This window comes from Gadus chalcogrammus, chromosome 8 (genome assembly GCF_026213295.1).
Source record: "Gadus chalcogrammus isolate NIFS_2021 chromosome 8, NIFS_Gcha_1.0, whole genome shotgun sequence".
In the NCBI taxonomy this organism is placed as follows: domain Eukaryota; kingdom Metazoa; phylum Chordata; class Actinopteri; order Gadiformes; family Gadidae; genus Gadus; species Gadus chalcogrammus.
Genome location: NC_079419.1, coordinates 2,330,290 through 2,343,652, shown reverse-complemented (window position 1 = coordinate 2,343,652; position 13,363 = coordinate 2,330,290). Strand labels below are relative to the sequence as shown.

At 46.7% G+C, this 13,363-nt stretch overlaps 1 protein-coding gene across 2 annotated transcripts; it reads right to left on the bottom strand.

The window, feature by feature from the left end:
* Positions 1-1,273: 1,273 nt before the first annotated feature.
* On the bottom strand, positions 1,274-12,298 carry LOC130387834 (mitoguardin 1-like). Of its 2 annotated transcripts, none has more exons than XM_056597128.1 (16): positions 12,228-12,298; positions 11,047-11,210; positions 10,613-10,784; positions 9,690-9,799; positions 8,897-9,029; positions 8,331-8,476; positions 7,515-7,638; positions 7,204-7,301; positions 4,972-5,072; positions 4,641-4,713; positions 4,466-4,552; positions 4,266-4,364; positions 4,047-4,181; positions 3,891-3,944; positions 3,044-3,160; positions 1,274-2,459 (listed from the first exon to the last, which is right to left on the bottom strand). In XM_056597128.1, exons 2-16 carry the CDS (start codon positions 11,143-11,145, stop codon positions 2,256-2,258), a joined length of 1,752 nt encoding a protein of 583 aa, XP_056453103.1. In that variant the 5' UTR covers positions 11,146-11,210; positions 12,228-12,298; the 3' UTR covers positions 1,274-2,255. The 2 variants fall into 2 exon arrangements, with proteins under 2 accessions (XP_056453103.1, XP_056453104.1); XM_056597129.1 differs by lacking the exon at positions 12,228-12,298 and adding an exon at positions 12,043-12,219.
* Between the last annotated feature and the right edge of the window lie 1,065 nt (positions 12,299-13,363).

The following is a 13,363-nucleotide window of genomic DNA, read 5'->3' as shown; positions in this document are numbered from 1 at the left end:
TGGTTGTGATGAAGCACTGCAGTGACGGGCTGTTGATTTAAATCCAAACCTTTATGACTGCATTGTTCACTGATGGCAAAGTGCAATATCTGATCTTTGCAGTGTCACCCCAGACCCTTGCACCTTAGGTTCTGCTGCAGTAACACAGGTAAGCGAACCCTAAGGAAACGAGTGTTTTTCTTTGACCTGTGACTTAACCTGCATACATGCACAAAGATGCTCACGTGCTGTGATACATGCCTAAAATGCATCTTATTGGTTCTTTGCAAACATCTGGAGAATTGAATATCAACTGCTCTGCTTAGATATCGATGTGCTCTCACTCTGACTTTGCATGATATGCGTTCTGATGACCTGTTCCGTTAGATCTGACTTGAGCAATTACAATGTTTATTTTAAGAACGGCACAAATTGACCAGTATTCCCATTGTCCATGGGTCTTTTCTAAAAGGTGTCTTTGTAGTACATATTAAGTCTTTGATAATAGCGTTTTCTGCAATGAAAGTGTGGCACTGAATACATATCGATCACCCCCCCCTCCCTTTCTTGTATTTGGATAGAAACTTATAGCATGCCTTTTGATTATTGATTATTAAGTGGAGGTTATCAGTTGTCTTCTGCCCGAATCCCCACACTTAACATTGATGCTCACTGTGTGATGGTGTGAAATTGTCCAAAGTGCAGTCAAATCTTATCGTTTTTTAAACTGTTGCAACCTTCACTTCTTGCTCACAGTGCTGGAGGCGTAGATCGTAGAATCAGGCCCGTGGTAGTTTGACCCCCAAAACGAGGAATCCTTTGAGTCTTTACTGCTGCGCAACAGTAGACCGTTCCCAGAGCTCCAGTGATTAAGGTAAACACAATGCAATGAAATACAAAAGCTGAAATTGCAGTGTTCTGTGCGATGCATTCTTTGAATTCGGATTGTTTCTTAACCATTTCATTGAGTTATCTAATGGCTATTTAAATTATGTTGGATATCTTGTTCTTATCTTGCCCTAAATAACACCTTGAACAGAACTAATGCTTAAAGTGAGACAGTCTAGGATCGGATGAACTTCGTGCTTAAACACTTGAGTTGCATTTATATTCCTGGGGTGTTGGGAGAGGGGGGGCTGGCTATTTTTTTATACTGGCATTTTAATAAATTGTACCACCTGTAGTGAAAGGGTCACATTGTTTGAAGTTGCCTGCTTTTCTATCTGAGATGCTCTTTTTCATCTGGGCTGATGTCAGTTTCAACAAGGAGGTCGTGGGGTTGTAGAAGACAAACGGCAGTGAGCAATCAGGAGCATGCCTTAGAGGTAAACACAAGGTTTCATGTACTGTGTATATTATGGAATGTATTATGGTTTTTATTTGACTTGATGTTGCCATGTCCACTAATAAAATTGTAATTAATTAGTTAACTCTTGCCTCGTTTCCATTGATTATTACATTAGGATGGCAGTTATTTTGTTTGACTTCAAATGTTTGTTATTTCATATAGAACATTGCAGAACAGTACCAAATCAGGCATTAAGGAATACATTAATGCTGTCCAATGATGGCCGTAGGAACGACACTCACAAGTTCCGTTTCTGAGCTTTACTACTCGGTGTTTATTGTGCATATATATATACACCCTATTTGGGTAATAAATATCTTGGACATCACTGAAGCAATTGTTGACTTGCTATTGGCTCACGCATGTGGTTAAAAATGAGGCATTGTAACAAAATATACTAGTGGGATCCATGTAGTGTTTTGGGGCATCTGGCTTGCCTTATTGCGAGAGACTATAGAATGTCGGTGAGTTAACAATTCAGCTTTTTCTATACAACAGTTCTTCGACAATATATACTGGTAACATAGCTCCACATTAAACATTGATACGTTCTAAAACAGACTTCCCGACGGTCAGTTTTCAATGCATAAAACTTGGCCCCAATACCCCACTAAAGAACGGGACTAGAAAGGCCAAAAGCGAGCCTGCTTTTGCATTGCGTTGGCACTGGAAGGTTGAGGCTGGTGTATGACGAAGGCAGATCCACCTTCTCAAACAGTAATTGCACGATGCGTGATAACTTGGGACAGCATCTAAAAATGACCTACAAGCGAAAAAGTACTGAAATAAGTTCACATTGTAGTGTTTTGAGAACAAAATCTATGGAGGCATGAAGACTTGTACAGGGTAGACAGCGTGTACCCACTCCCTAATGCCACGTGACCCCTGGGTTCAGTAGGCAGGTCGGATAACGAAACCCTTCTTCACGTCACTGGTCTCGGCCCTCCGTGAGGGCGTGGGGTCCCGTCGGCGGTGGGCGGGCGTTGCGGGGGCCGTCGGCGCCCAGATAGGACAGAAGCAGAGCGGAGCGACGGTGGAGCAGAAGCAGCATGTCCTCGGCCAGGCTCTCCACGGTGGAGTAGCGCACCTTGTCCAGGTCGAAGATGTCCTTGAGGAAGGAGAGGACCTGGTCCTGGAGGAGGGGGGGGGAGGCATGCACAACTTAACATCCGTGCTTATACCAACTTGAAGTAGAATTAACCAAGTGGTTTAATAAGACTGTTCTTAAAGGGGACCTATTATGCTTTTCGACTTTTATGACAAACGTTGTTATAATGATTGATAGTCATGTTTAACCATACACAAAAAACGATGTAGATTTTCGGGAAACTTCCTCATCTGGACGCCTTCTGTCAACGCTCGGTTTCATCTTTCTCCGCCCCCTCGCCCCCCTCCTGCCAACCAAACTCCGTTGTGATTGGTTACCTTCCTTGAAGCGCGCAGCAGGAGTGCATCTACAGATGATTTCCCGGAAATGTGAACAAGTGAATCACAAACGTTGTCCCGAGTGTTAAGCGCTCTGCACAGCCACCCCAGACTGTCAGCAGGGAATACGTTGAAATGCATGTACGTCATTATTTGACACTTTAGTATGGTTAAACATGACTTATCAATCATAACGTTTATAGGTCATAAAAGTCAAAAAAGCATAATAGGTCCCCTTTAATGTATTTTTCCAACTAAGCACTTCTGAAGTCAGATTGTGTCCATGTTTACCTTGAAGAAGCGACAGAAGTCATGCAGGGAGCTCTTGGGACCTAGAAAGCCCCAAGCCAGTGCCGGGCTGATCTGCTCACACACAGCGTAGAAGTGGGCGATGAATCCATCGGGTACCTAGAACACAGTTTGATTCCAAATAAATACCGGCACACTCATTGGAGGCCCTGTTCCCAACGGTTAGGTTCGACGAATATTGTATCATACTATTTGGTCTAAATGGGCTCATGGACTAACAATGACGGTATGAATCCATCTGTTTGCTGAACCGAATACAGTCAGTGGCATGTGCTCATTATACCACTGTGAAGGGGATCGCCGGCCCTCCAATGCGCGTCGGGCCGAACAACGCCCCTTAACAGTGGTATAACGAGCACATACCACAGCCTGTCGCGATCTATTGCTTAAGTATTCACCTAGCCTGGGATCCAGAAAATGCTTCAAGCTCATGTTTTATTTAATCTTTAATTTGAGCCTGTTCCCTCTACCACTCAGATTACCAGCTGGCCTGGGTCGGGTCAATCACCATGGTTATCTAGAAAAGGGCGGGTTTAATACGACAATGAACACTTTGTTTGTGGTTAAGATCACTTCATAAACAAACAAGATGGCTGCCGCTGATGTGACATGTTCTCTTGCTCTCATGGCTGTTGGTCTATCCCGTTGTGCAGCTATTTGTTTGTGCATCTTGAAAAGTGGAAATTAACCCAAATTTGTCAGACTAATGAGCATATGCACACACCCACTGAACTATGTACTAAACTACACCCACTAAACAGTTGTTCGTTGGTGCAAATCAAGCTGTAAAACGCAGCCTGGTAATATCTCTTAAGTGAACTCATTCTACCTTCATGTGCTGTCTCTTCTGCTTCAGCACAGACCAACAGCTAGACGCCACCGCCTATGGAAAACAAATCAGTAATTAGGTCCCAGTTGGAAGAGGTTACATTGACACACACGATGAGCTGTTAGAGCCTGGGGAGGGCCATTTAGAGTGACTCACTGTCTCTTTGAAGGAGCTGTTCAGCCAACGGTTGTTGACCACATTTTGAATGGACACGGGCGGATTTTCAAGGTCCTCAAAGGAGTCCATGAGGATAAAGTCCAGGACTATGTCATAGAAATTCAAGTGCTTGATCTGGCGAAGAAATTAAACAATGAATTGATTATGAACAGTTTTCGTACGATTTAATGCTGTACTGTTGTATGAAAGGACTCTCACCCCACGAGTGGCGAGCTCTACTTCTGTGTTCTCCCAATGCTCTGCATGCTCCAAGAAGGAAATCATCTCCTCAAACACTTCCTCAAATCTCTTTGGGCTCTGAAAGACAAACAAATGCAGCCGTTTAGATACGACACAGTGACTAGGTGGAATTCAGGATTCATAGCCACTAGCCTCTTCCAAGTGAGTGCATGTCCCACCTTCTGCGCTTTGACAATGATCGAAGACAGTATCTTCTTGCCTGTGTCCACTAGAAAGGTCCTTGTCGTCCTGTCGCTCAGAATAAGCTGGGGATGAAGGACAACACGTGAGGACACTCTGGTGGCGACGCATCTGGTCCGATGTCAAAGTAAAAGCTCAGTGAGCGTGACGTACCTGGCAGGCCTGACGCACACAATGGAGTTTGGCCAAGAAGTCGGTGTCTCCCAGACACTCCAGAAGCTCCGTCCTGGGAAACGACAGCCGGACAACAGCTTTAGTACATAACTGAGGAGGCATTGCATCGACTCGCCTTCAAATAAAGAGGGTTAAAAAAGAAAATAAGATGTTTCAAAGTGCAGCGGTTTGGACATTGACAGTTCATTCTCCCGTGCGGCTTCTGCAACCAGCGTGGGGTCACGATCAGATGGGTCAGGCGTCTGTGAGGGGCCCAACAGGAGCGGGCCTGTGCTACATCGCGCGGTGTGGTGGCGCGGGGGTCTCTCACCGCAGCACCCGACAGGAGACGCTGCCGTCCTCAGCCAGCTGCAGAGCCTCCAGGTAGAACAGCTGGTGGCCCAGGGAGGAGGCACTCCTCTGCTCGGCCAGCTGGGACAGACAGACAGACAGACAGACAGACAGACAGACAGACAGACAGACAGACAGACAGACAGACAGACAGACAGACAGACAGACAGACAGACAGACAGACAGACAGACAGACAGACAGACAGACAGACAGACAGACAGACAGACAGACAGACAGACAGACAGACAGACAGACAGACAGACAGACAGACAGACAGACAGACAGACAGACAGACAGACAGACAGACAGACAGACAGACAGACAGACAGACAGACAGACAGACAGACAGACAGACAGACAGACAGACAGACAGACAGACAGACAGACAGACAGACAGACAGACAGACAGACAGACAGACAGACAGACAGACAGACGCCCCTGGTTAGGGTCAGGCCTGGAGCGAGTTCCAATAGTAGCCCGCCCCGGATCACCACCTGGGAGATCATTCGATTGGCTGCATACCAACAAAACTGTTTCACCGAGTCTACCACACCACTGCGGCATTACGTTAAGATAGGGGGGGCTGGCTAGAAGTACAGACAATGTGCTTCTACGCAGAATTTTGAGACTAAATATTATTTGATAGTACTTTTGTATTGTTGTCTATGTTGTCTAACCACGGCCACGGTCAAAAGAATGCCAGGGAAACGCGTGACGCGTCCCACAATCAACAAAAAATGTATCTTAGGTTTTCCTTAGCATCCAGTAGCTTGGCTAATGGATTGCTGATCGATGTGAGACTATAGAACCGTTTCAGTGTGGGATGGATGCACTGGGTGGATTAAACACCGTCAGTATCCAACGCTAGGAAACGGGTCTGCTTTTTGTGGGGTGCTGCAGGGGGAATCATTCACGCTGCTGACATATCGCTCTATTAATAGTGACTGCTCTCCCTGCATCAACTGTGACCCAGTTAGACTCTAGTGTTGTTATTCCTCTTTCCATGGTGACCAACACAGCTTAGTGACTCAACATGTAGTTTGATACAATGGCAACAACTGAACTAAATGGCAAATAAATACATATAGCACACATAGCTTAGCTTGCGACATTTCACATCACACACACGCACAATATATTTATTATAAAGTTGGATGATAATTGAGTTGTATTTCGTTAACAAAGAGGTGACCCCCTTCAGTGACTAAATGGACAGGGAGACCTGGGCTACTCAGACCCCCTCCCCTGCTGTGATCGACCGGTCTCAACCCGTAGCCGACGCGTGTCGCTGTCCTGAAACGTGACACCTACTAGGTCTCAGCTGGCTGCCCCGGTGTGACACCGGTACCCGGTCGGAGGGCTCATTTATTAGCTCCACGGTAGAAAGTCCTAATTTGTGGACTTTAAAGTCATGAAGGGGATCATATCTTAAATAAAGATGTGAAGATCGGCAGCACAGCAAACGACCGCCACACCGAGACAGAATGTGACGGGTTGAAAGGGGACGTATTATACCCCCAGGTGTGGGCGTGATTAGCCGTTACGAGCCGTTTTGATATCCGTCTCTTCTGACATCACGTGGGCGTGTCCACCTAGATGTGTGACGAATAGATGAGCAACGCTTGCTACCGTCCACCGGGTAGGCTAATGGAACGGCTAACCACACTCACACCTGGTGGTATACCGTGGGACCTTTAAGAGGTGTGACCGCCCAGAGGGGCCACTGAGGCCCCTTCCACCCGGGGCCGATTGTTCGGTGAGCCTTGTGCGGGATCCGGTCCCAGGGGGGATGAGTTAAAAACGTCCCTATGCGTTTTCCTGTTCGGATTCGTGTGGACGCCAAATACGCAAACGATGACGTCATCGCCCCCCCCACCAGGACGGCAACGTTGGAGTTACGTCTAAATTAGTTTTTTTGATTTGATTTATTTTTGTAGCTTTAAATACATACCCTTGGTAAATGTAATTAATCACTGTACATTAAAAAGTATTTACTGCCCAATCTAAAAGGTGAAGGTCCTCGTCTTCCTTTTATCGGTGGAGAACCAGCGCCACCGAGTGGCCTTGAATATGTACTGCAGCGTTCCTACCGCTCGATGCATTTTCGCAATGAGCACTTCTTTACGGAGACATTCCGACCCGCGTCAGTGGGAAACGGGGGAGGGGGAAAAGATAGTTTTTGGCCCGTGTGGGCGGGGCCTGATACTCACTTCGGCCGCCGACACGAACGAGTCGTTGGAGGCGATGCTCGTGCTGTCCTTCAGCGCCACGTCCTCCAGGTTCAGGAGATACACGTCCTCAAGTCTCTCTGGACGGACACAACAACACTCGGCCTCCTTACGTGTTCCCTTCCCAACTTCGAATATGTTTTTTGGGCAAAAGTCATAGCCCTAGTGTGTGTGTGTGTGTGTGTGTGTGTGTGTGTGTGTGTGTGTGTGTGTGTGTGTGTGTGTGTGTGTGTGTGTGTGTGTGTGTGTGTGTGTGTGTGTGTGTGTGTGTGTGTGTGTGTGTGTGTACTGACCCAGGCTGCTGGTCTTGGAGTGGGGTTCAGACTCCCCCAGAGCCCCCTCAAACTCCTCCTGGAGGCGGTAGGCCCGCTGCAGCAAGCACTCCAGCTTCTGGATGAACTCAGAGCTGACCGCTTCCTGAACACACACACACACACACACACACACACACACACACACACACACACACACACACACACACACACACACACACACACACACACACACACACACACACACACACACACACACACACACACACACACACACGATTGTGTGTGAACCGTCTCCTCTGTATGTTAAATGTGGATGTGTGTTGGATGTGTTGTGGTTTACCTCCACTGTCTCCTGTGTGTGTTGGATGTGGATGTGTGTTGGATGTGGATGTGTGTTGGGTGTGGATGTGGAGCCTCTCACCTCCACTGTCTCCTGTGTGTGTTGGATGTGGATGTGTGTTGGGTGTGGATGTGTGTTGGGTGTGGATGTGTGTTGGGTGTGGATGTGGAGCCTCTCACCTCCACTGTCTCCTGTGTGTGTTGGGTGTGGATGTGTGTTGGGTGTGGATGTGTGTTGGGTGTGGATGTGTGTTGGGTGTGGATGTGTGTTGGGTGTGGATGTGTGTTGGGTGTGGATGTGTGTGGGGTGTGGATGTGTGTTGGGTGTGGATGTGTGTTGGGTGTGGATGTGTGCTGGATGTGGATGTGTGTTGGGTGTGGATGTGTTGGGGCTCACCTCCACTGTCTCCTGTGTGTGTTTGGTGTGGATGTGTGTTGGGTGTGGATGTGTGTTGGATGTGGATGTGTGTGGGGTGTGGATGTGGAGCCTCTCACCTCCACTGTGTCCTCGGTAGCGGGGGCAGCGGCCATGGCGGCGGCCGTCTGGATGGAGCCACAGCTCACCTCGTCCTCGGCCTGCCGGCTCCTGAAGGAGAGGGCCTGCTCCCAGCTCCTCAGTGCCTCCTCAAACAGCTCCATACCTGGGAGACACGCCGTGCAGAAGATCCATTTGACAATTTTTTTTCTTTTTACGTCTTAGTATTTAAGTCTTCATCACTCTGCGAATGTCACGCACCCAGGAGAGTACAGAGTGTGTCTCCACAACTACAAGGGCTGAACTGTGTAATATTGATCCCAGAAGAAACATCTTTTGTGCGAATCAACGTGGATGCTACTGGGTCAAACTGAATGAAGCTAGAACGATGGACGATCTTACATCCGGGTGAAACGTGTCTCGTGGTTTAATGACAACACCGTCTAGTGAATCTTCAACCGGCAGTTCTTTAGTGCTTAAGGTTTTCATTATCTTACCTAATAGTGCAACCTCCATTTGAGTGGCAAAATACTAGTTTCCCCTCAAAGGCCCATTAGTTAGGATTCTTCCTCGAGCCGTTCCTTACCCATGATGTAGAGGTTCTCCGGCGTGGTGACGGGGATGCTGACCACGTTGCAGAGGTCCTCTTGGGCCGGTCTGTCCCAGCAGATGGACTCATTGCCGCACGTGCAGCTACTGCCAGAGTCATGGGTCTTAACCTGGGCATGAGACGGGCGCGCGGGCAGTTCAGGGGTTAACGTAACGTCACCCCAGTAGGATCATGTCGCCTTCAGTCGACATGAGGTAGATCTCACAGATCTCTTATCAGAAGGTAGTCGAAGGCGTGAGAGGGACATGGCTGGGGAACGCTAGCCAATAGGTCTGAGACTGAGTGGTATAGGAGGTCCTTCCTGGGGGTTTTGGGTGCAGATTAGCCTGGTCCTACCAGACTCTCGTACTTCACTTCATTTGCACGGAGAGTCTGGACCTACTCAATAGACTAACGTTAGTTCACGTGAAGGCGGGTGTCTGTTGAAGATTAAAACTATTGGATCTGCCCAGTGCCACTCTGGATCTGCCATAACCAATCGCTAACGTTTTGGACGTGACGTATGTCATGCGCCGGGACCAGCAGGGAATCACGCTGCGCGCAGGCTGTAAACAAACCAAACACCGTGCGTGAAGATGTCCGTCAACGAGAGCTGACTTTAACGTCATCGTTCTCAGCCACTCCCTCTGTTCGCTGGTTGGACGCACGGTATTTTGACGGAGAAAACGCGTGAAGATAACGCAAACCCAGACGGGGCACCGAAGGGAAATGAAAATCAAGCGGAGGTACTTAGGCGGGCGGAGCCAGGCTAGGGGCCGATGGCGCTCACCGAGACAAGGCTCTGCAGCGAGCCGGACAGTCTGCTGTGGAGCTCTCGGTGGAGAAGCCCACCGCGCTTCTTGGAGCCGAGTGAGAGAGTGATCTGCTGACTGGTGGAGTCTGGAGAGGGGGAGAGACAGTGCACACAGTTATTAGTGGTTCCTTTAGAGTTGCTTTCATTTGTATTAGTGTACAGATCGATAGATAGTTAGTGATGTTAAAGGTCCCATGACATGCCAGACACACAAGAAAATTCATATAACCTCGCTGCCCTTCTCAGTTGAACATCGGTCTTCCCTCACGCACTTTCAATACTGGGCTGAACGATTAATCTAATTCAAATCGAAATCTTAATGTAATAGAACGCGATATGCAAATCGCAAAGGCTGGATAAAAAAATGACTAAAGAAAATGTTATGTTTTGTGGTTTTTTTCTCTATTTTTTTTGGGGGGGGTTTACCGTTACTGACTGGAGATCAGTAAGATTTATTTTTCTTTTACAATTCCATAGTTAAATAAAGATATTGATTAATCTCAACACATCGGCCTGGCCTAAAGGAAAGAGCAGTTTACATGTTGACTGCTTCCAATGTTGTGTTGGTCATACTAAAGAATGATTTATTGTTTTAGTGAATAATACAGAACAGAGACTAGCACAGCCCTGTGAAAACGTCTCACTCACACGCTAACTAAGAGAGCTAAATCAATGGTAGCTAAGAGAGGACAAGGAAAGCTGCAGAGAATTCTCACTAATACAACATAGTAATCGTAGTATTACAGTAATGAACTACAGACCAATTTGGGGGGGGAAAGAGTATGACGAACTAAAGGAGACTCGACGTCTCCAACCTCCCTGCCCGCAGGGCCGCTCTCAGAACGGAGGACGCAGCGTTGCAGAAGGCAGAGAGCGCCTGACGGGACGGAGCTCCTCACCTTGCTCGACCAGGAGGGGAGGAGGGAACTGGAAGCTCGCCTGCTCCCACTGCTGGGACTGGGACTTCTTGTGGCGCTTCCTTCGCTGGAAGTGGCGGGCGAGGAAGAGGAGGGAGACGGCTCCTAGGGCTGTGGCGGCCACCAGCTTCTTGGCGCCGGTGCTCAGATGGACCTGCGGCCGAGGTGAAAGGGTGAGGGGGTTTGTGTGCGCGTGTTGAATTAAACCCAAATACTCCACCAATAACACGGTCTGCAACATGTGACTTTACAATACGGCTGATACCGCTGTTAGGTGATGGAAAATGAACTAACACCGGTCAAAAAGCCTGTGCCATCCCAACTGTTCACTCATCTATAAACGTTAACCTCAACGACCAAACCGTGGTCCCGTTTCCCGGCCCCTGGGCTCCGCGGGCTGCCCTCCTTCCCCTCACCTGGGCCAGGGAGTTGTAGACGGAGAGGGGCAGGTCCACCATGCGAAGGGCCGCCCCCTGGACCGACAGCTGGGGTTCGGACAGTGTGTTGTGCGTCATTGTGCCGGTCGTGCCTCCATGACAACTACTGTCCCGCTAGCATCGTGCTCTGCGACGCACTCGAGCTGCGGATGAAGAAGGAATCACATGGTGAGGCTTTTAGCTCTGGGATGAGAGCAGCAGTGTGGAATACACAATGGAAGACCTTAAAGAAGTCGTCAGCATGGGCCAAAGGCAGGGCCGATATATATGTGTGTTGTTACTGACTAAAGAAGTACTAACAACTAAAGACCATTGTCCCGAGTTTGTTTTGGACAGCAAGCCAAAAGCCTTCGGCGATGTTTACGACATTACAAATGATCAATAATTATGACAGAACAAGAAATGATTAAAGTATATCATGGCCCTATTTCTAACCAGCTGCCATAAACAGCAGTCACTTGCCCAATGGTCGCTTGTTTACTCCATGTAAGAATACAGACACAACTTAAAAGTAAAATATATATTGCGTTAAGTACCCACATAAGTGGTACCTAATCAATAACCATTGACATTCCAAAAAAACATTGCTATCAATGGAAATAATACAAGCAATGCAATGCCTAGTTTCAAATGAAAGAAAATCCACCAATAAATTAACATTATGGAATGCAATATGTTGTTTACATATTGAACCCAACCAGTCCACCTAGACTAATACGTCGCCGTAATAATGACCATCACAACGAATTATCTGATTATGGAGAGTATGATTAATTTAAACTTAATTTTTTTTTAACGAGAAATGTAAATGTACAATAATGAATCAAACATTAACGTTCGGCAACTTCAACCACTTTTGTAGAATTTTTCTTAAACATTCAGTATTGTTAATGGCCACAACAGAAGACAAGATTATGGAGATTAGTAGCACACACTGGACAGAAGCCATAAGAACCTTAGTAGCAGTTAGCTCACCGCAGGCTAAGCAATGGTCGCTAGCACGGACATTGGGCACGGCAGCCCAACAGAAAAGCACTGTCTAAATAATTGTGATAAATGGATATTGTGTTATTATGTCAATATGAATGCAGACGTTGTATAGATGTGAATTGTCAGGTCATTTTAAGACAACCACACACTTCGGATTCGGGAATACCCACCAGATTCCCACTCGTCTGAGCGCCGCGGTCAAATCAGCCCTCGCAGGAGAGCCAAACTGAAAGGGGATCAGTTGTGTTGTCATTACCTCTTTCAAAATAAAAGTACCCCAAATGGTGACAGATTATTATGCAGTGGTGTAAAGTGCACCACTGCATGCAATATTCCGATATCAATAAAAAAATATTTGTTTTGAAGTTCTCATTTTACTTTGTCTTCACATTTTTAGTATCCATTTTCCATATTTATCATATAGTTTACTTTGAAAACCAATGTGTTTCAGTAACTGTGTTAATACAAAAAAAATGGGAAATATGTTCATTTTTGAGTGAAAATTACCCAAAGGAAATTTAATATACCTCAAAACTGTCACACCGTTCACATCAATTTGATTATTCCTTCATCCAAAGTTTTTTTTCCTTTCATCACTTAGTGGTTCAGAACTGCATTATTTCGCTCGCACTGCCATCTATTGGCTTAGACATGCAACAGCATAGTTATATATATAAGAAAAAAAAGGCCACAGAATATTGGAAAGGTCAAAATAAAAATCAGGGATAATATAATACGACATAATACTACATTTAACACAGTGTTGTCTATATCTCAGATGAAAAGGTTAAGTTATAAACCATTTATTTCTTCTTTAAGAGCTAGAGACTAGCCAAAATGCGTTGAATCCTTTCCTCAGCGATGAAATACTCATTGGCATTATGAGTTTAACTGAGGTTAAACTGTTACAAAAGGTCTGTGCTTTTCTGAAAATAAACCAGCACACCCTTCAAAAACATACAACGTGTTGGATTGATGGATAAATAGATAGATTTACCCCACACCAGAATACATATAGGATCCCCACCAGATCACCCTAAAATACAGCAGAATGCAGATCACCCCTTTCGTTATATAGGCTACTTCATATACCCTACTGGCTTCATAGGGGCCCCAAAAGTCAGAACCTAGAATCGCCCCTGCTGTGGAGACATTCTGGAGTACGGCATTTATTTGGGGTGGATCATTGCGGCAACCAAGATAGGATGTGCTGGGTTAGGTCAGGGGTCTCAAACTCAACTAACCTGGGGGCCGCTGGGCGTGTCTGGGTCAGGCTGGGCAAGTATCAAGTATTCCACAAAAAAGG

Coding starts and splice junctions, on each gene's coding strand:
- LOC130387834 (XM_056597128.1), bottom strand. CDS start 11,145: ATGACGCACAACACACTGTCCGAACCCCAGCTGTCGGTCCAGGGGGCG. Junction 9,800..10,612: donor TCCCCTCCTGGTCGAGCAAG/GTGAGGAGCTCC, acceptor CCCCCTCTCCAG/ACTCCACCAGTCAGCAGATC. Junction 5,073..7,203: donor CGTTCGTGTCGGCGGCCGAA/GTGAGTATCAGG, acceptor TGTCTGTCCCAG/CTGGCCGAGCAGAGGAGTGC.